This window comes from Bubalus kerabau, chromosome 18 (genome assembly GCF_029407905.1).
Source record: "Bubalus kerabau isolate K-KA32 ecotype Philippines breed swamp buffalo chromosome 18, PCC_UOA_SB_1v2, whole genome shotgun sequence".
In the NCBI taxonomy this organism is placed as follows: domain Eukaryota; kingdom Metazoa; phylum Chordata; class Mammalia; order Artiodactyla; family Bovidae; genus Bubalus; species Bubalus kerabau.
The window spans coordinates 12,039,897-12,061,223 of record NC_073641.1 but is presented as its reverse complement, the minus strand read 5'-3'; the positions used below and the strand labels follow the sequence as shown (position 1 = coordinate 12,061,223).

The 21,327-nt window shown below is 39.7% G+C and overlaps 1 protein-coding gene across 5 annotated transcripts in view; it reads left to right on the top strand.

The window, feature by feature from the left end:
* The window catches only part of LOC129633221 (general transcription factor IIH subunit 2), a 30,852-nt gene extending 14,567 nt beyond the window's left edge, over positions 1-16,285 (top strand). For 2 of the 5 annotated variants that reach the window (XM_055555065.1, XM_055555066.1), the window contains exons 12-17: positions 134-197; positions 2,043-2,146; positions 2,706-2,808; positions 5,418-5,457; positions 6,912-7,023; positions 15,715-16,285. In XM_055555065.1, coding sequence (XP_055411040.1) covers positions 134-197; positions 2,043-2,146; positions 2,706-2,808; positions 5,418-5,457; positions 6,912-7,023; positions 15,715-15,752 — 461 coding nt within the window. In that variant the 3' untranslated portion in view covers positions 15,753-16,285. Of the gene's footprint in view, positions 1-133; positions 198-2,042; positions 2,147-2,705; positions 2,809-5,417; positions 5,458-6,911; positions 7,107-13,380; positions 13,838-13,901; positions 13,946-15,714 lie in introns of those variants that run through there. The other 3 variants (XM_055555064.1, XM_055555067.1, XM_055555069.1) reach the window with 3 other exon arrangements.
* The last annotated feature ends 5,042 nt before the right edge of the window (positions 16,286-21,327 follow it).

Below are 21,327 nucleotides of genomic sequence, written 5' to 3'. Positions count from 1 at the left end.
ATGTACAAAAGACAGGAAAGAGAACTTTTGGACAACTTTGTGAGCTTTCTGGTAGGAACATTTTTAGGTTTCTATTACTAGAATTTTTCTATTTCCTTGGGGGAGAAAAAGTAATATATTTTCTTCCATAAAGGTTTTCCTCAGCATACCATTGCCTCTCTGTCTGACCAAGATGCAAAACCCTCTTTCAGCATGGCGTAAGTAAAAACCTTAAAACTGTTTATGATAATGTCTTGACATTGTTAATTCCTTCCTGTAAGTTATGAATTAAAAAAGATAGGCTTGAAATATAATGACTTTTGTAGACAATTACTTATTATGTAGCTGTAAAAAGGAGAGAGAACTATATATACTCCTGTGATATTAGTGGCTAAAACAGCAAGGTAGAGAAAAGTGTGTCATATGCTACCGATCATCTAACAAACTGTGGAAAATTCATAAAGAGATGGGAATACCAGATCACCTTTCCTGCCTCCTGAGAAATCTGTATACAGGTCAAGAAGCAACAGTTAGAACCAGACATGAAACAATGGATTGGTTCAAAATTGAAAAAGGAGTACGTCAAGGCTGTATATCGTCATCCTGCTTATTTAACTTACATGCAGAGTACATCATGCGAAATGCTGGAGTGGATGAAGCACAAGCTGGAATCAAGATTTCTGGGAGAAATATCAACCACCTCGAATCATTAGCTGAGTGTTGATGTGTACATTCCTATCAGGACACTCCTGGAGGCCAGAGAAAGAAGCACTGGAGTGGAGCAGCAGAACAATCCCTAGCGCTCACGTGGGCAGGGAACGGCTCATTCCCACCAGTCAGTGTGGAAAGGCCTCTTAATGTCACAGGCATTGAATGGAGTCCACAGTAATGAAACTGAATTTACCCTAGACTAGCAGCTGTTCTGGACAGCCAGCAAACTTAAAAGCAAGTTTTGGCATCAAACTATTTGCTTAAGTGTATTTCGGGGAAAAAAACACAACATATTTAAATCAATACAAAAAAAAAATCCATCACCAAAAGCAGAGCAAAATTCACAGTATCTGGCTGCCAATCAAAAATTACCAGTCATGCATTATAGACAGAGAATGAACTCATGGTTGCCAGGGGGAAGGATGGGGAGAAGAGATAGGAAGTTTGAGATCAACGTGTACGCACTGCTGTATTTAAAATGGATAACCTACGAGGACCTACTGTATATAGCACAGGGAAGTCTGCCTAGTGTCACGTGGCAGCCTGGATGGGAGGGGAGTTTAGGGGAAAGTGGATATGTGCATATGTATGGCTGAGTCTTGGCTGTCCAGTTGAATCTATCACAACATTGTCAATCAACTATGATATAAAATAAAAAGTTTTTAAAAAAGTTTACCAGTCATGCAAAGAAGTAGGAAGGTATGACCCATAGCAAGAAAAAAATCATAGAATGGGAACATATTCAGAAATAACACAGTTGATAGAATTAATAGGTAAGGTGTTAAAATTATTGTAAATGTATTCTGTGTGCTCAGGAAAATTAAAGAGTACATGAATTTGATAAGAGATAGGGAGGATAGAATAAAGACCCCAATCACATTTCTAGAGATGACCAATACAGTGTCTTAGGTGAAAAATATACTAGATTAAGATTAACGGCAGTGAAGTGAAGGGAAGTGGAAGGACTCTTTGAGACCCCATGGACTATACAGTCCATGAAATTCTCCAGGCCAGAATACTGGAGTGGATAGCCTTTCCCTTCTCCAGGGGATCTTTCCAGCCCAGTGATCGAACTCAGGGCTCCTGCATTTCAGGCAGATTCTTTACCAGCTGAGCCACAAAGATTAATGGCAGATTAGTCATTAAAGAAGAGAAGTGAATTCAAAGACTTTAATAGAAGCTATTCAAAACAAAACAGAGGAAAAAAAAGACGAATGTGAACAGAGCATAAGTGAGCTATGAAACAAAGGTTTTAAAGTTACAGTGGCATCCCTTCTTTTGCTTTAACTGCTTACATCTTTGTGTATCACTTTTTAAAAAGTAATATTTCCTCCCCCCCGCCCCCCCAACAGGCATCTGGATAGCAACACTGAGCCAGGACTTACATTAGGAGGCTATTTCTGCCCCCAGTGTCGGGCAAAGTACTGTGAGCTTCCTGTTGAGTGTAAAATCTGTGGTAAGAAACCAACTGTTCATTTTCTAGTAAATTAATCTTGGATAACTTCTTACCTATATTGCTATTAAATATAAATATTAAGCTCTGCTTATCTTTCTGGATTTGATCTGTTAAAAGAGACATAGGCTGTTTTTTTCATTGTGTGCCTAGTACTTCATTTTTAAGAATAAACATAGCATTATGGATGTTTCCTGGTTCTCTTTCCAGAAAAACTATGTTCTTTAAAGACAGTGCAGTAGATCTAGTTGACGTTTTTGCTTCTCTTCATGAAATAAATACATATGAGGAGAATGAAGAATTAAAATAATAGAGTTGTAGAATTTTATTTCATTTACAAGTAAGCAAATGGGCCAAGAGAGATCACATACTTAGTGACAGGGCTAAGACTCCATCTTGGAGTCTCCTTTTATGGCCACTGATAAACTAAGAAATGAATAACTGCAATCCTAGAAAAAAACAAACTTGAAAATATTTAGCCTAAGTTATATCATCTGACATTTCAGCCATCATCTTTGTGAGGTTTGGGTTACTAAATATGTCTTTCTGCTTTGTATGCTAGGTCTTACTTTGGTGTCTGCTCCCCACTTAGCACGGTCTTACCATCATTTATTTCCTTTGGATGCTTTTCAAGAAATTCCCCTAGAAGAACATAATGGAGAAAGGTATATGAGTTTTGATTAATTTATACCTGTTTCAAGTGGTAAAGTTATATCCAAATATGTTGTTATTAACACTTCATAAAAGAGTGTCATTCACTTGGGCAAGATTATTGCTACTATAGAAAATGAGATGTAGAATGCCTTGTTTATGACTGAAAATGATTGAACAGACCTGGATCTCCAGAAACCTATTTCCCTGACCCCAGCTATATGTAGCTGGAGTGGTGGTGTGTTGGTAAATCAGCTCTCCAAAAAGGAAAAAAAGGCCCTGACTTGTAGCATTTGTTGATTTCTGTCGTATAAAACTGGAAGATTTATCCAGGGAGCCTAATATCAAAATAATGTAAGAAATAAAGAAAAGATATAAGATGGGAAAGAAATATTCAGGGATAATTTCTACTTTGAAGGAGAGAATTTTCTGGATTGAAAGGAACTGTCAGGTGCTTGACATATTGAAGGCAAGCAGACTTGCACTAACGTGTCACTGTGAAATTTCAGAGTATGCTGCAGCAGAGCATTAGCCCTAAACATTTCTATAGAGGGAGAATGGGGTCACATGACCTGGAATTAAAATTGTTTGGCTTCTGGGACTTCGCTGATGGTCTTGCATTTAAGACTCCACGCTTCCACTGAGTGGGGTACAGGATTGATCTCTGGTCAGGCGATGGCACCCCACTCCAAAACTCTTGCCTGCAAAATCCCATGGACGGAGGAGCCTGGAAGGCTGCAGTCCACGGGGTCGCTGAGGGTCGGACACGACTGAGCGACTTCACTTTCACGCATTGGAGAAGGAAATGGCAACCTACTCCAGAGTTCTTGCCTGGAGAGCAAGAACGGGGGAAGCAGGGACAGGGGAGCCTGGTGGGCTGCCGTCTATGGGGTCACACAGGGTCGGACATGACTGAAGCGACTTAGCAGTAGCAGCAGCAGCAGGGAACTAAGATCCCACATGCTGTGTGGTGCAGCAAAAAAAAAAAAAAAACATTGTTTGACATCTCGTGAACAGCACTGGATGCTGACATGGAGCAATTTCCTTCAAAATTTGGAGTGAAAATTATTGCCAACTAAATTGTATACCCAGCCAAGCTATTGTTTAAATGTAGGTAGAGTTGAGACTTCCTTGGCAGTCCAGTGGTTAACACTTCACGCTTCCAGTGCAGGGAGCATGGGTTCAATCTCTGGTCAGGGAACTAAGTTCCTACATGCTGCATGGTTCGGCCAAAATATATATATATATACAGGTAGAATAAAGGTATTTTCAGATTTGTAAGGTCTCAAAAAGAGACTTGCTTGGGAAGCTGTGGAAGAGATGACTCAAAGGAACTGAGAATGAGCATGAATGAAAGAGAATAGGAATATTTATCTAATTCAAAAGTGGCTAAAGCAAACTTGTAAGATGAAGTCCCAGAATGACACTTATTTGTCAGATACGGAGAATAGTCAGTCCAGTTTGGAAAACGTCAGAATGCTCCAGGAGAGATGTCACCAGAAGATGGAAACTATAGAATTCTTGATGTAGCTGAACATAACAATAGGGTATTTAGGCTTCTCAGGGAACGGTTGGGGCTGAGTAATTAGAACAACTAAGGTTATGAATAACATACTCAGTAACTCCAGGAAAAAAATGTATTTTACAGAGAGGAAAAGTTGTATGGCATGGCTCAGCTGAATACATCTATACAGTGATGATAAACTAAATATTTAATATTGTTTCATCTGGAATGATTTAACTACATAGAATTGAGAATGGGATTTGTTATGTGTGTACTGTATTGTATTGGTTCAAGATGGTTGAAAGAGAATTAAAATCTCATCTTCCATAGTGGAAAGTTCATAGCCAATGCCTATGAAAAGACCAAGAGTTGTGAGCATAGGTAACTGTCAAACAGTTAAAACTTTTGGGTTTGCTCTGTAAATGAAGTGAGGGGTGGGTTGGGAGGGAACTGCTCTTTTTTATATTAAGTTTGGAGAACTTTTAATTCTTTAAACCATTCCTTGAAAATTAAGCCCGTAGGCATCCATTTTTGCCATAAATTAACCCCTCTCTGTTCATTTGGACTTATTCAGCTGTCTGCTGTCTTTGGGAAAGTTGAAAAATAGTCATGAAAATTGTTTTCTCTAGAATCATAGTTGAGAAAGCATACTCATATTTAACCTTGATGTAAATAAGATTAGTTTAAGGAAAATTTTAAGCTATCAGATAACCTTAGGTTATAGTGTGGAATTTTCTTAAATTACTGGTATTCTTAATTATTTCTCCTAACAATCATGCCTAAAGATAATTACAGTTGACCCTTGAACAACATGGATTTGAAATGCAAGGGTCCACTTACATGCAGTTTTTTTCTGTAAATACATACTACAGAACTACATGTTCCATAGCTGGTTGGATCCTCTAATGTGAAACTGCAGCTATGGAGGGTCAGAGGGCCAGAGAGCCAACTGTAAAGTTACACTCAGATTTTTAACCTTGGGGGTTGACAGCCCTAAACTGCCTGTTGTTCGAGGGCCAACTGTACTTACTAATTAGAGAATTCTTGTTATTGAGATTTTCCTGAGCTATTTTAATGAGTAAATTCTTAACAAAATGATTCTTAAACTTTCTTTTTCAGGTTTTGTTATGCCTGTCAGGGGGAATTGAAAGACCAACATGTAAGTTCATGTGCTTTGTGAATATTAAGTATTGTACAATAAATGTTGAGGAAATGGTATTATAAGTTTTCAATAGATTGTTGAAGACCAAGCTCAAATCAGGTTATTCCTCAGAAGTATAGCAGTAGGTGGAGATTAAATGGGAGCTATTACAAACAGCTGTTTTACTTTGTCTTCAGTTTGCAAGCTAAACTGCATTTAGTTTGGAAGTACTAAAAGTTTTTTCTCTTTTTTTTTAACTTTAGGGTCTCATTTTTTACTTTTTACTTTATTTTACTTTAGGCTCTCATACTTATTTTGAAGTTACCATTTATGGTGGCCTCAGATCTTAAGGATATTCTCCCCATTGAGGAACTGAGAAAATATTTTTTAAAATGTTAACGGGTGCCAATTTGAACATATCAACTTATATAAAGTTGCAAATAAGATAGGTCACTGTTTAGTTTTAGTTACATGTCCATATTTAAAACTATACTTTATAAATTATATAAAATACTAGTAGAAAGGATTGCTTGTTTTATTTTACTCTCAGCATTTCATAAAACAATTTTACTTGGAATTCTCTGGTGGTCTGGTGGTTGGTAATCGGTGCTCTCATTGCCGTGGCCCATCTTCAGTTCCTGGTCAGGGAACTGAGATTCCCATAAGCTGTGAGGCATGGCTGAAAGAAAACCAGTTAAAAAAACAATTTTATGAAGCTTTACATGCCTCTTTGACATCATTAGCTACATCTTCACTAGAATCACTGTTTGACTCATTTGATAGTTTTTAAGAATATAGCATCATTATTTCTGTGCTGTTTGAGATTTGATGATTTTTTAATCTGTGTATGATGTTGCCCTGGAAATTTCACCCCAAGGCGCTAGTATTTATATATATAATACTGATAGAATATTATTATTCTTTTTTCTTCTTATTATTTTATTTTATTATTTATTATATAAGTATGACAATAAGAATAAAAAATAAAATAATTTATACATTATATGTATATTTGTCTTTTGCCTTATTATTTAGTGGTTTAATTAAAAGAGGAATATAACTTTTATAATTCCCTAGGTATAACAAATTTCTGTTAAAACTTTTGTGCTTCTCTTTTTAATTGAATCACTCCAGTAACCTATCGAAGTATTCAAAGCTAGCACTAATTTCAAGCTCATGTGTCTTCCCCAAATAATTACTTAAAATGAAGTAATCGAGAGTATCCTATAATTCAAGGGACTTTAAGGACTCAGAAACAAAATTATTCCCTCATTTCTAAGGAATAATTTTTTGGAAAGAAAGAATTTCCATAGATTTGAGAATATATAGTACATTGGAACTAATAAAGCAGGTAGGTGAGTGGGGAAAAAGTGATAGGTACATGAAAGAGCAAAGCAACTTGCAAGTCTTCTAGCTATGCTGTACTTTTGGAAACTACTTTTTAAATTCAGGTTTTCTTCTTTTTATTGCAGGTCTATGTTTGCAGTGTGTGCCAGAATGTGTTCTGTGTGGACTGTGATGTTTTTGTTCATGACTCTCTCCATTGTTGTCCTGGCTGTATTCATAAGATTCCAGTTCCTTCAGGTATTTGATTCCAGCATGTAATACACATTGAATGTATTAAAAAGAAATTTGCAACTGTAAATAAAATGATTCTTTAGTAGAAACTCCAGTTAAAATACGAAGCACAGTTTGAAAGGAAAATCTGGTTTCAGAAACCTCTTGCTTTACAGCGTCCTCTATAATGATTGGTTAAGTTTTCACTTAATGGAGTCTATCTAATACCACCATTTTGGTGGTTTGTTATCTGATTTACCTTATAGTTCAGGTTAATGAACTATCCTTGTTAGCCTCACTAAGGTTCATACCCAAGGACTGTTTAACTTAATCCTCCTCAACTCTCCTACTCTGGGTCATCAGAAGAATGTAGGTGCGAATGTATGATGAGGTCAGGCTCAGTGGAGGTGTACTGTTGTAGGCAGAAAGGCAGAACTCTTTCTAGGGTGTACCCTTTTGAGAGTGAATCAGATTTCCATAGCAAAGTAAGTTTATTTTACATTTACAAACTTTGGTCACTCTAGATTGAGTTTCATTATGATATTCATGATTTTATAAATAATAAGTCTTAGTGAAGAACATTATCAGTAAATACAGTGTAATCCCATCCTGAAGAGTCTATTCAATAAGTCTTGGGGGGAGCCCAGGAATATGCTTTTTTTTTTTTTTTTTTCAGTTATACATACATATATATATTATTTTTCAGATTCTTTTCCCTTATAGGCTATTAGAAGAAATATGCATTTTTAATAGCACATGTGTGCACACACTTACTAATAGACATAATTAGACATAAGTACAGATCTTTCTCCCAAGAGTCATATTCTCTGCCTAGACCCAAATGGTTCTTTACTAGCAAACAGATTTCAGCTGTAGGTAACCAGGTAACTGCCAGCTTCCTTCCTTCTGCTCTGTCCACAAGAGGTATCAGTGGCTTGAAAGAGATGCCTTTAACGTAATCAGAGTATCGTATCTCCCTCTACTTGAATTAAGAGAAAGGGTATGAGTAGGCACCTCTTGAAAAGTTACTTGGAAATACATTAGACACACACCCACACTACTCTATAATATCTATAAAAGGGATATTGAGTGCCTTTTTGGGCCAGTTTTATCTCTTATCTCTTTATCTCTTTTGGGTTTTATTAGTATGATTGACATGGTTAAGGTGAATATTTTAGTTAGGCTTAAGGAGGAATTTCCAGTCTGAAAATTATAGAGAAAATCCTAGCTTGTTTAAGATTATAGTAATAAAAATGACGATCTGATAACACTGTTGACTCTGGCCTTAATTTCCCTCGTGGAACACCACACTATACTATAAAAATGAAGGAAACTATTCAACATTAGAGACCTTTGTGAGCAGTATGTCTTTCTGAGTTCTATTGTTTGATTAGAAAACTCCTTGAGACTTAAAATTAATAATGAAAATTAGACTTATTTTAAATACTTTAGAATGCATACATTTTGCTTCATATTCTTTTTTATTATGCCTGACAATCTTTTATCTTTTAACTGAAGCATTCAATCCCTTTATATTTAATATGCCTACTGATATATTTTGGTTTAAATCTACCCTCCTACTTCGTGCTATTTGCTTCAGTTATTCTGTCTTCATTTTTCTCTTCTTTTTTTGCCTTTTTTTTTTTTTCTTTTGGATTGCTTGTTTTCCACCATTCTGTGTTTTCCTAAACTAGTTTGGAAATTGTATACTTTATTTTCATCCTTTTAGTGGTTATCCTAGAAATTATAGTACACATAAATCCTTAACTTGGGTCCTCTAGAAAGTAGAACCTCCAGCAAAGGTGAAAGTGTTGTTACTTTATTTGAGAGGTGTAGCTCAGGAATGTAAAGATAAGGAAAAAAAAGAAAAGTGAGACAAGGAAAAACAATATGTGATCATGGTGGCCAGACTTGATGACGAGCTGTGAAAAATCATGAGTCTCCCAGCAAGTGCGTTCACTTAAGAGTCTGGGAAGTCTCCAGAAGATGTACAGGGAGGAGCTGCCCTTCTGTGCAGTCCATCAAAGGGAGGGAGGAAGAGGAATGCAGTTTCCTGATTTCTCCCGTTTCCCATTGGCCAAGGCCTGCCGCACAGTGCAGTGTCATCTGGTCCTTTGCGCTTAGTCGCTCGGTTGTATCTGACTCTTCGCAACCCCATGGACTGCAGCCCACCAGGCTTCTCTATCCATGGGGGTTCTCCAGGCAAGAATACTAGAGTGGGTTGTCATTTCCTACTCCAGGGGATTTTCCCAACCCAGGGATTGAACCCAGGTTTGCCACATTGCAGGCAGATTCTTTGTCCTTTGGTAATTGCTAAGGAAGTCAGTTTGGAGAGGCAACCCACTCCAGCCAGTATTGTTGCCTGGAGAATCCCATGGACAGAAGAGCCCGGCAGGCTACAGTCCATGGGGTCGCAAAGAGTTGGACACAACTTAGTGACTAAACCACCACCACCAAGGAAGTCAGTCAGCCCCACCTATCAACAGAAAATTAAAGAGTTACTGAGCATGATTGAAGGCAGGAGGAGAAGGGGACAACAGAGGATGAGATGGTTGGATGGCATCACCAACTCGATGGACATGAGTTTGAGCAACCTCCAGGAGTTGGTGATGGACAGGGCAGCCTGACGTGCTACAGTCCCTGGGGTCGTAAAGAGTTGGACATGACTGGGCGACTGAACTAAACTGAACTGAGCATAGCCCTGCCCATCAGAGCAAGACTCAGATTCCCCCACAGCCAGTCCCTCTCATCAGGAAGCTTCCACCAGCCTCTTATCCTTATCCTTCAGAGGGCAGACAGAATGAAAACCACAATCAGAAAACTAAGCAAACTGATCACATGGACCACAGCCTTGTCTAACTCAATGAAACTATGAGCCATGCTGTGTAGGGCCACTCAAGATGGACAGGTCATAGTGGACAGTTCTGAAAAAACACGGTCCACTGGAGAAGGGAATGGCAAACCACTTCAGTATACTTGCCTTGAGAACCCCATGAACAGTATGAAAAGGCAAAAAGATAGGACACTGAAAGATGAACTCCCTAGGTCAGTAGGTGCCTAATATGCTACTGGAGAAGAGTGGAGAAATAGCTCAGGAAAGAATGAAGAGGCTGAGGCGAAGCAAAAACACCAGCCAGTTGTGGATGTGCCTGGTGATGCAAGTAAAGTCTGATGCTGTAAAGAACAGTGTTACATAGGAACCTGGAATGTTAGGCCCACGAATCAAGGTAAATTCGAAGTGGTCAAACAGGAGATGGCAAGAGTGAACATTGACATTTTAGGAATCAGCGAACTAAAATGGACTGGAAGGGGCAAATTTAATTCAGATGACCGTTACATCTACTACTGTGGGCCAGAATCCCTTAGAAGAAATGGAGTAGCCCTTATAGTCAACAGAGGAGTCTGAAATGCAGTACTTGGGTGTAATCTCAAAAACAACAGAATGATCTCTGTTTGTTTCCAAGGCAAACCATTCAATATCACAGTAATCCAAGACTATGCCTCAACCACTAATGCCAAAGAAGCTGAAGTTGAATGGGTCTATGAAGACCTACAAGACCTTCTAGAACTAACACCAAAAAAGATGTCCTTTTCATCATAGGGGACTGGAATGCAAAGGTAGGAAGTCAAGAGATACCTGGAATAACAGGCACGTTTGGCCTTGGAGTACAAAATGAAGCAGAACAAAGGCTAACAGAGTTTTGCCAAGAGAACGCACTGGTCATAGCAAACACCCTCTTCCAACAACACAAGAGAAGACTCTACACATAGACGTCACCAGATGGTCAATACTGAAATCAGTTTGATTCTATTCTTTGCAGCCAAAGATGGAGAAGCTCTATAGAGTCAGCAAAAAAAAAAGACCAAGAACTGACTGAGGCTCAGATCATGAACTCCTTATTGCAAAATTCAGACTTAAATTGAAGAAAGTAGGGAAAACCACTAGACCATTCAGGTATGACCTAAATCAAATCCCTTACAATTGTACAGTGGAAGTGACAAATAGTTTCAAGGGATTAGATCTGATAGAGTGCCTGAAGAATTATGGAAGAAGGTTCCTGACAATGTACAGGAGGCTGTGATCAAAATCATCCCCAAGAAAAAGAAATGGAAAAAGGCAAAATGGTTGTCTGAGGAGGCATTACAAATAGCTGAGAAAAAAAGAGAAGTGAAAGGCAAAAGAGAAAAGGAAAGATATATCCATCAGAATGCAGAGTTCCAAAGAATAGCAAGGAGAGATAAGAAAGCCTTCCTAAGTGATCAATGTGAAGAAATAAAGGAAAACAATAGAATGGGAAAGACTCTTCAAGAAAATTAGAGATACCAAGGGAACATTTCATACAAAGATGGGCATAATAAAGGACAGAAATGGTATGGACCTAGCAGAAGCAGAAGATATTAAGAAGAGGTGGCAAGAATACATAGAACTGTACAAAAAAGATCTTCATGACCCAGATAAATGACCTAGAGCCAGACATCCTGGAATGTGAAGTCAAGTGGGCCTTAGGAAGCATCACTGCAAACAAAGCTACTGAAAGTGTTAATTACAGTTGAACTATTTCAAATCCTAAAAGATGATGCTGTGAAAGTGCTGCACTCAATATGCCAGCATATTTGGAAAACTCAGCAGTGGCCACAGGACTGGAAAAGTCAGTTTTCCTTCCAATCCCAAAGAAAGGCAATGCCAAAGAATGTTCAAACCACCACACAATTGCACTCGTCTCATACGCTAGCAAAGTAATGCTCAAAATTCTCCAGGCTAGTCTTCAACAGTATGTTAACTGAGAACTTCCAGATGTTCAAGCTGGATTTAGAAAAGGCAGAAGAACCAGAGATCAAATTGCCAACATCTGTTTGATCATAGAAAAAGCAAGAGAATTCCAGAAAAACTTCTGCTTCATTGACTATGCCAAAGCCTTTTACTGTGTGGATCACAACAAACTGGAAAATTCTGAAAGAGATGGGAATACCAGACCACCTGACCTGCCTCCTGAGAAATCTGTATACAGGTCAGGAAGCAACAGTTAGAACCAGACATGGAACAACAGACTGGTTCCAAATTGGGAAAGGAGTATGTCAAGGTTGTATATTGTCACCCTGCTTATTTAACTTATATGTAGAGTACATCATGAGAAACACTGGGCTGAAGGGAGCACAAGCTGGAATCAAGATTGCCAGGAGAAATATCAATAACCTCAGATATGCAGATGACACCACCCTTGTGGCAGAAAGAGAAGAAGATCTAAAGAGCCTCTTGATGAAAGTGAAAGAGTAGAATGAAAAAAGCTGGCTTAAAACTCAGCATTCAAAAAACAAAGATCATGGCATCCGGTCCCATCACTCCACGGCAATAGATGGGGAAACAGTGGAAAGAGCTACAGACTTTATATTTGTGGGCTTCAGAATCACTGCATATGGTGACTGCAGCCATGAAATTAAGAGGCCTGCTCCTTGGAAGAAAAGCTATGACCAACCTAGACAGCATATTTAAAAGCAGAGACATTACTTTGCTGACAAAGGTCCATATAGTTAAAGCTATGGTTTTTCCAGTAGTCATGTATGGATATGAGAGTTGGACCATAAAGAAAGTTGAGCGTTGAAGATTTGATGCTTTTGAACTGTGGTTTTGGAGAAAACTCTTGAGAGTTCCTTGGACTGCAAAGAGATCAAACCAGTCCATCCTAAAGGAAATCAGTCCTGAATATTCATTGGAAGGGCTGATGCTGAAGCTGAAGCTCCAGTACTTTGGCCACCTGATGCAAAGAACTGATTCATTTGAAAAGACCCTGATGCTGGGAAAGATTGAAGGCAGGAGGAGAAGGGGACGACAGAGGATAAGATGGTTGGATGACATCACTGACTCAATGAACATGAGTTTGAGCAAGCTCCTGGAGTTGGTGATGGACAAGGAAGCCTGGCGTGCTGCAGTCCATGGGGTTGCAAAGAGTTGGACATGACTGAGCGACTGACCTGAACTGAACTAAAGTCAGTGGTATGGCATTGCAGCCAATTCTGTAAAGTCAAATAGGCTTGGTGCATTTCAGTTTGGACTCCAGCCAGCTCAGGAAGCTGGGCAAAGACAGCAGCAGTGCAGAGGTGGAGGCAGACAGCACCTTGGAAAGAAAGAAGTGGCCAGGAGAATCTGAGGAAGCATTGCTTCCAATACTCCTACATAACATCAGACCTAAAGTTAACTTGTACCTTTGCCCTCCCCACGGATGATTTATTTAACCTCATTTGCCTCCTTCCTTCCTTATATATTATTACCATTGTATATTTCTTTTGGTGTTTCACTAGACATTTATATTTGTTTTAACCAGTTAGTATTTATTATGATTTTATCACATATTTACCACTTTTTTGGCTCTTGATTTATTCTTATAGCTTAGATCTGTTGAGGATCATTTTCCTTCTACCAAAAGTATACCCTTCAGAATATACTAGTGTTCAGGATATATAATATGCTACCTGCTATGTAAGGAAGAAAGAAAAATAAGAATATATATTTGTATTTGAAAGAAGCAGCAGTGGAAAGCAATAGAGGAAATCAGTGAAACCAAAAGTTAGTCCAACCACTTGACAAATATTTCGCTAAGCTGACCAAGAGAAGAAGAGGACTCATAAATTACTGAAATCAAGAGTGAAAGAGGAAACATCACTTTGGACCTTACAGAAATAAAGATCACAGGGGAATACTACAGACAGCTAGGGGCAAGAGCGAGCGTTAATGAATATGGAGTTTGTTTTTGTACTGATGAAAATGTTGTAAGATTGATTGTGGTGATGATTGTTCAACTCTGTGAATGCACTAAAAACCACTGAATTAAACACTTTGTATAGGTTGAGTTGTATGGTGTGTGAAGTGTATGTCACGAAAGCTGTTTTTTGTGTTTTTTTTTAATGAGGGAATTTGGGGGCCTCCCTGGTGGTGTAATGGTTAAGAATCAGTCTTGGAACATAAGGGACACCTGCTCAATCCCTGGTCCGGGAAGATCCCCCATGCCTTGGAGCAGCCGAGCCCGTGCACCACAGCTACTGAGCCTGCGCTCCGGAGCCCAGGGGCCGCAGCTACTGCAGCCCAAGGCCTGGAGCCTGTGCCCCTGCACAGGAGAAGCCTGCACCCAGCAACTGGAGAAGCCTGTGCACAGCAGCCAAGAGCCACGACAGCCAAAAAATAAATAAATCTTAAAAAAAAATAAGGGAATTCCCTGGCTGCCCAGTGGTTAGGACTCTGTGCGTCCAATGCAGCGGGCACAGGTTCAATCCCTGGTTGGGGAACTAAGATCTCACAAGCTACACCATGCAGCCAAAAAAATAAAGTTTAAAAAAAAAGGAAACACTGGAAGAATACATAGGAAACTATAGAACAATGGATGAGAGTAAGAATTATTTTAAAATATGTTTATATAGTTTAGTATTCAAAAATAGTAAAATTTATGGAATCCTGGGAAGTTGTGGTGAGACAAATGAAAGTAAAGTAACGAATGTTAGTTATTAGTTAAGAACCTGAAAGCAATTATGTTCATCAAATAAAGCCGTGGGTATGGAGCTGGGGGTTGAAGATGAACTGTAGTAAAATTGCTTTTTCATTTATTTGGGTACATACGTTCCAAGTGTATGTGGCAGGATGTGCACTGTTTGTGTTTTGTCGTGACCGTGTTTGCCCTAGAGTAACTGCAAGGTGCAGATGGCAGTACTGTGTGGAGGCTGAAGAAGATAAGTAATTAGATTAAAAGCATGTTAAGTCTTGCATCTGAGGCTTACAAGTTGACCCACTGTAAATCTGAGTACATGTCACAATTGAAACACTAACCTATGTTGACACAGTGAGGGAAAAACAGGGATTCTGCTGCTCAGAGGTGGCTTCCCTGAGAGCTCAGTTGGTAAAGAATCCACCTACAATGCAGGAGACCCCAGTTTGATTCCTGCATGAGGAAGATCCCCTGGAGAAGGGATAGGCTACCCACTCCAATATTCTTGGGCTTCCCTTGTGGCTCAGCTGGTAAAGAATCCGCCTGCAATGTGGGAGACCCGGGTTCGATCCCTGGGTTGGGAAGATCCCCTGGAGGAAGGCATGGCAACCCACTCCAATATTCTGGCCTGGAGAATTCCATGGACTGTATAGTCCATGGGGTCACAAAGAGTCAGACATGACTGAGTGACTTTCACTTTCACTGTTGCTCAGAGTGGCAGTAGGGAAGAGGAACTGTAAACATTTTGTAAGATTTCTCAATTTGTGAAATTCCTTGTTTGTGGTCCTCTCTGTGTTCAGCTGTCTATATCTCTAACAATCACAACACTTATAACATGAAAGCCTTCATGAATGGTGAAAAGAAAGGGTGGTACAACCAGCCCTTGGGAAGTGGGGCAGTAGAATTCCCCTGTCTGTAGTGGTGAGAGTTTAGGAGAAAGAGCAAGAACCATGAGTCCCTAGGGCCTATAGTAAGGAATATAGGAGATTGTCATGCATCTGAGAAATAGCCTCAGAGTGTCCTGATACCTCTTTGGGTCCAGTTCTGTAAGAATAGGAGAGTCATTGTTTTCTTTCCATGTGTTCCAATTAGGTTCTATGGAGACCTGTTACACGGTGGGCTGGGGACATAGATGGAATTCTTATGGGATATAAATTCTTGATTTCACCTGACTAAATTGTTACTTGAGTCGCCTCTCAGGCCAGGGCACAGGAAGTAATGCACAATTTGTTCATTTATCCATTAGTTCACTCAGCAAACCTTGCACATCTGCTGTCTGTCTGATGAGACCCCAGGTGTCTGGATATAGATACCAAGAAGAGGAAACAAACCCTGACCTTGCGGCCCTGGGACCCTCCCAGCCTAAGAGGCAGACCTGTGAAGAGGTGCATGTGACAGTGCTGAGGATTTGCCAAGTGCGTGGGAATGCAGAAGAGAGGCTGTGAAATGGGCTCTGGTGCACATTCAAATGCCTGAGGGGACTGCGCAGGTTATGCAAATACTTGAAAAGGAGCCAGGTTAATGCACAGTGGTAAGCACCTGAAAAGTACTGGTTCCATCTGCAGGAGGCAGCCTCTGGATGGAGCAGGGATAGAGAGATGTAGTCTTCTCGGTACACCCTTTTCTACCTTTTGAATTTTATACATGGGCATCTGTTACCTGGTCCAGAAGAAAACAGTTTTTTTCAAAGGAGGTAACTATTACTCAGCTCCAACCTATTTTTTATTTCTGAAAATGTAGTTTCCCTCAGACTGTATATTTTAATATTTAAATAGAAACTGAAAATCTGGACTTTTAAGTTTTAAATGTTGACATCTAATTTTTTAAAACCATACAAATGTTAATTTTTAGAACATCATCCAACCTTAAGAGTAGGTGATGATTTCTTAGGACACAAAAAGCATCTATCTTAAAAGGAGAAAATTAAAGTCAGACTTCATCAAAATTTAAAACATCTGCTTTGGAATACTCCATTAAGAAAGCAAAAAAGTTCATAGATGGGGAGAACATGTTTGCAGTACAAACATATAACAGAGGACTGGTGTCTAAAAATATATAAACAATTCTTGCAGCTCAATAATAAATGGTAAATGGCCAATTTATCTTGTTTTTACTGTTTTTTCTGACTGCACACGTCCCAGGTTTTTTTAAATTGAAAGACAGTACAGAATCATGAAATGATGTCTAAGGGTCCTCAATATATGCTGCAATGACCAAGGTCCCCACTGCAATGACATAAAATCTGGCATTAGCACCTGCAGGCTTTGTTAGACCTCCTTTCTTAATTGTTGCATACTCTTTCTGGTGTTCAACAAGCTTCAGGAATATTTGATATTTTTGTCATGATATCTTTTATCCTCTCATCTGAAAAGCACAGCTTTCCCAACTTGGCTCATTCTTTGCCATGGCCTCCTGCACAGAAGTGAGACACCCTGAGGCACAAGCTCTCAGACTAGCAGCACCCACAAGGACAGATTCCACCTCTGTGGAATTCCACCTGTACACATTTGCACAGACAAGGGATTCTTGCTCAGGCCCCCACACAAGTAGAGAGTGCTGACAGGGTGACCAGCTGCCTGCCTGGCTTCTGTACTGATGCATGGCTTGAAAGCAGGTCATTAAGGTCCAGAGGCCTTAAAAAAAGAAATACATGAATAGCCAATTAAGTCATTAAAGCACAATGAGATACATGCCTGTGCTGTAAAATGGCGAAATGATACTGCTCTCTAGGTGTGTATGCATGTTTTGGTTAAAAAAAGGCATTGAAAATAGTATTACTTTAAAACTTAAAACATTTCAATCCAGAGGCCATGCCCTTTAGTATCAGATCTGCTGAAGGAGACTGGTTGTTGTGGAAATCTCACCAAACATGTAAATCAACAGTGAGGAACCCCACAAGCTAAGCCTTCGTACTCAGATCCAGGTGACTGCTTAAATTGCATATATACTTGGCATCTGCAAAGTTGGCATGACCCTGTCCCAGGTGGTCTATCAGTTTTCCACCAACACTGACCTCTTTCATTCAGCCAAGACCCAGGGACCATGGCTAAAAACAAGTGCCCAGATGCTTGGTAGAAAAATTCAGTTTTGTGCCTATCCCCACATGACAAGATGTTCCACAGATTACAGCCAGCCTTGACGTTACTGGCTTTCCCTCGCAGGTGTGGCTGTGCACGCTCACATCTCCAGTCACTCCCTGGGGACAGAGATGCTGGTGGCAGCCACTTTGGCAAGCTCATTCTACCATGAGGACAGCAGTACTGTCAAGCACCACCCCAGAATCCTACTAAACAACCCAACTTAAAAATGGACGAGGACTTCCCTGGTGGTACAGTGGATGAGAATCTGTCTGCCGGTGGAGGAGACTCAGGTTCAATCCCTGGTCCAGGAAGATCCCACATGCCACCAAGCAACTAAGCTCATGTGCCACAACTCCTGAAGCTTGTGCACCTAGAGCCCGTACTCTGCAATGAGAGAAACCAGTTCTTAAGCTACAATTAAGAAGTCAGCATACCACAACTAGAGAGTAGCCCCAACTCTCTGCAACTAGAAAAAGCCCACGAGCAGCAAGGAAGACCTGATGCAACCAAAAAGTAATTAAGAAATGGGAAGAGATCTGATCACCTTACCAAAGGAAATATATGAGTAGGCAATTAAGTCATTAAGTTAAAGCCACAGTGAGATACATACCTATGCCCTAAAATGGCTAAATGATACTGCTGTCTAGATGTGTTTGCATGTTTTGGTTAAAAAAAGGCATTGAAAATAGTATTTTAAAACTCAAAATGTCAGATTCTCTTTTACGATTGTGTTGTGGGCATTTGTGTCTGTTTTTTGGCTACCCACATTTTCTTTCTTTGGAGATTTTTTTTCCCCTTTCTGCTATATAGAGGTGGTATGTATATCTTTTTCCAGTTAAGACTGTGCAGATGTTTTTCCTGTCACTAGGAGTAAAAGAGAAGCTCTTTCAACTGATAAAGGATATCTACTAGATATCTTCAAACTGCCGAAGTCAAGATATCTATTATTGCTGTTATTAAGCAACATTGTATTAAAGGATATACTTGATTCAAAAAGAAAACAAAATGATGCTAAAGACAAAACCATCATAATATTCAGATAATACAAATATCTACTTAGAAAATTCAAAAATATTTACAGTCAGATGTTAAAAGTAGACCAGGAGTCCTATATATCATCAATAAACATTTAGAAAATAGAATAGTAAAAAAAAAAAAATTCAATTTATAAGGGTAACAAAATCTACAAGGTGCTAAAATAAATGTAGTGTGCATTGGTGTATATAATATTATAGGTGAGGAGTAGGTTGATGGGGCAAAATTTTATCAGCAGAAGGGTCAGCAATGTAGAGAGTTCCCCCTGACCTCTGAACTTCCTGTAGAAAGAATTGTTGGTCCTTAAGCAGCTGGATCAAAGAAGGCAATGGCACCCCACTCCAGCACTCTTGCCTGGAAAATCCCATGGATGGCGGAGCCTGGAAGGCTGCAGTCCGTGGGGTCACTGAGAGTCAGACACGACTGAGCGACTTCACTTTCACTTTTCACTTTCATGCATTGGAGAAGGAAATGGCAACCCACTCCAGTGTTCTTGCCTGGAGAATCCCAGGGACGGGGGAGCCTGGTGGGCTGCCGTCTATGGGTCGCGCAGAGTCGGACACGACTGAAGCGACTTAGCAGCAGAAGCAGCTGGATGTACCAGGGAAAGTGTTCTAAAAAACACTGTCATTGTAATGTTATATGTGTTAATATGAAAGTTAGGAGGAGTCAACTATTTAATAATGATTGCTTCTAGGCTGAGTAGATGGCCTTGTGGAAACAGGGCTTGGCCAGAAGAGTTTATGTGCCAATGAGGCTGGTAACAGTTTACCTCTAACTCAGCAACTGGCGAACTACCAAAATGGAGAGGGACACCTGTTTTTGCCTTTTCTTAATATGTAGTAGGCTTTATGGAACAGTGGCTAAAAGTGTAAACTCCATTGCCAGACTGATTAATCAGAACCCCTATATGCCTGGGTTTCCTCATCTGTAAAATGGAGATAATAAAAATAGCTACTTCATTTGGACTGTTAAAGGGATTAAATGGACATATCTAAGGTACTTAGAACTGTGCCTGGCAAGTAGTAGGCACTAAACAAATTTTAGTTATTATGCATAATATTATTGAAATGATTTTTGAAATTATAAACCCAGAAAAATTAAGAAAGCAGGAGTGGACCATCAGCATACAGAATATTTTAACACATTTTTGGAAGATGGAAACTCAAATACAATAACAGTAACCAATGAAGCAGACTGACAGAGCCCGCAGCCTGAATACACATGTAACACCTGGGAGACTATGTACCTTGTACAGAACCCTGGAGCAGCAGGTGGCCCAGAATGCCAGCTAAGAAGGCGGGCAGGAAAACCAAGGGACTAACTGAAAAATCTCTGAGAGACTGCCAGCTCCGTCTGCCTCACCATCAGACTGTTTACTATGCAGGTCTTATCACTAAGGCAAAATATTTATAGTGGATTCTTCTCTTCTTAAAAAAAAAAAAAAGGAATAAACTGACTTAGAGGAGCTAGTTGTGGGTCCTGTGTATCCCCAAACAAAGAATCCTTCAAGAACTGGTCTTTTTATGTTCCTCAGATGAGTTTTCAGCTACTATCTCTGACTTTTACAACTGACTTGAAATCATTTTCTGAGGTGTTTCTCTGAAGTTGAGGGCTTCTCCTGGGCAAGTATTAGCTCCCCAATCTTCCTCCATAAAGTTCAGATCACACTCATGTGGCTTTTAATCAGACTCTTTAACCAGAATTTTGATCAGTCAGCTTTGCAATCACCTAATTTTCAAACATGAATTGAAAACCCTGGGTCTGTACACATTGGAGGGAAGCTGGTAATGTGAAAAATCTCAACATAAAGGTAAATAGTAATTAGCCTTGGAGGAAACAGATCATTCAGGAAACAGATGAACACTATTTGGATTAGTACTGATAAAGATAGTTTGTACATCAGACCCACAAAATGGGGACGACCTTCAGTGACCTGGCCCAAGTCACAAATCTAAATCCAGGTCAGCCAGCACTTTCAGGAAACGCCTGTCAACGAAACCTAGTATACACCAATCAGAATCACCCCAACTCAGCTTTACCTAGATTGTCTGACCCTAGAAAACAGGACATGTTACCCTTTAATGAATCCTTGACCTCCTGGCCAATCATGCCTCTTCCCTATAAAACCTACCTTCACTCTGCCCCCCGCCCCCTGCCCTTCCCTTTGGAGCAGCACTCCATTGCCGTGAGACGCTGTGCTCCTCCAGTCCACGGATTGTTTTCCCTTGACTAAAGAGCAACAAACTTGTTATCTTAGTTTTGTCATTTGACAGTATTGCAGTAGAGATTTTAAAAAATTACGTTGGCTAAGAAAATTAGATCTCGTGAAAGAAATAGACAACGAAAAAGAGCTGTGGGAAATTGAAAGTATAATTGCTGAATTTAGAATTACTATTGGAAAGTTGGAAGATGCTGAAGAGGAAGTCTCCCAGAAAGTATAGCCATAGGACGGAAAGAATATATAAGCAAAAAAAAACCCAAAAAACTTTGGTGATAAATTCCCGTCTGAATAATGGGAATACCAGAAAGAATGAAAATAGAATAGTAGGCAGTAGGAAATTACCAAAGAAATTTTAGAAGATAATTTCCCGGGACTGATGGGAGGTCCACACATTCAGCTTGGAACAAGTCCAGTGGGTTCAGTAAATGTACAAAGACCCACACCAACACACAATCACTTTGAGATTTTATAACCCATGGATAAAAGAGAAAACCCTAAAAAGATACAGGAAAGATGGAAG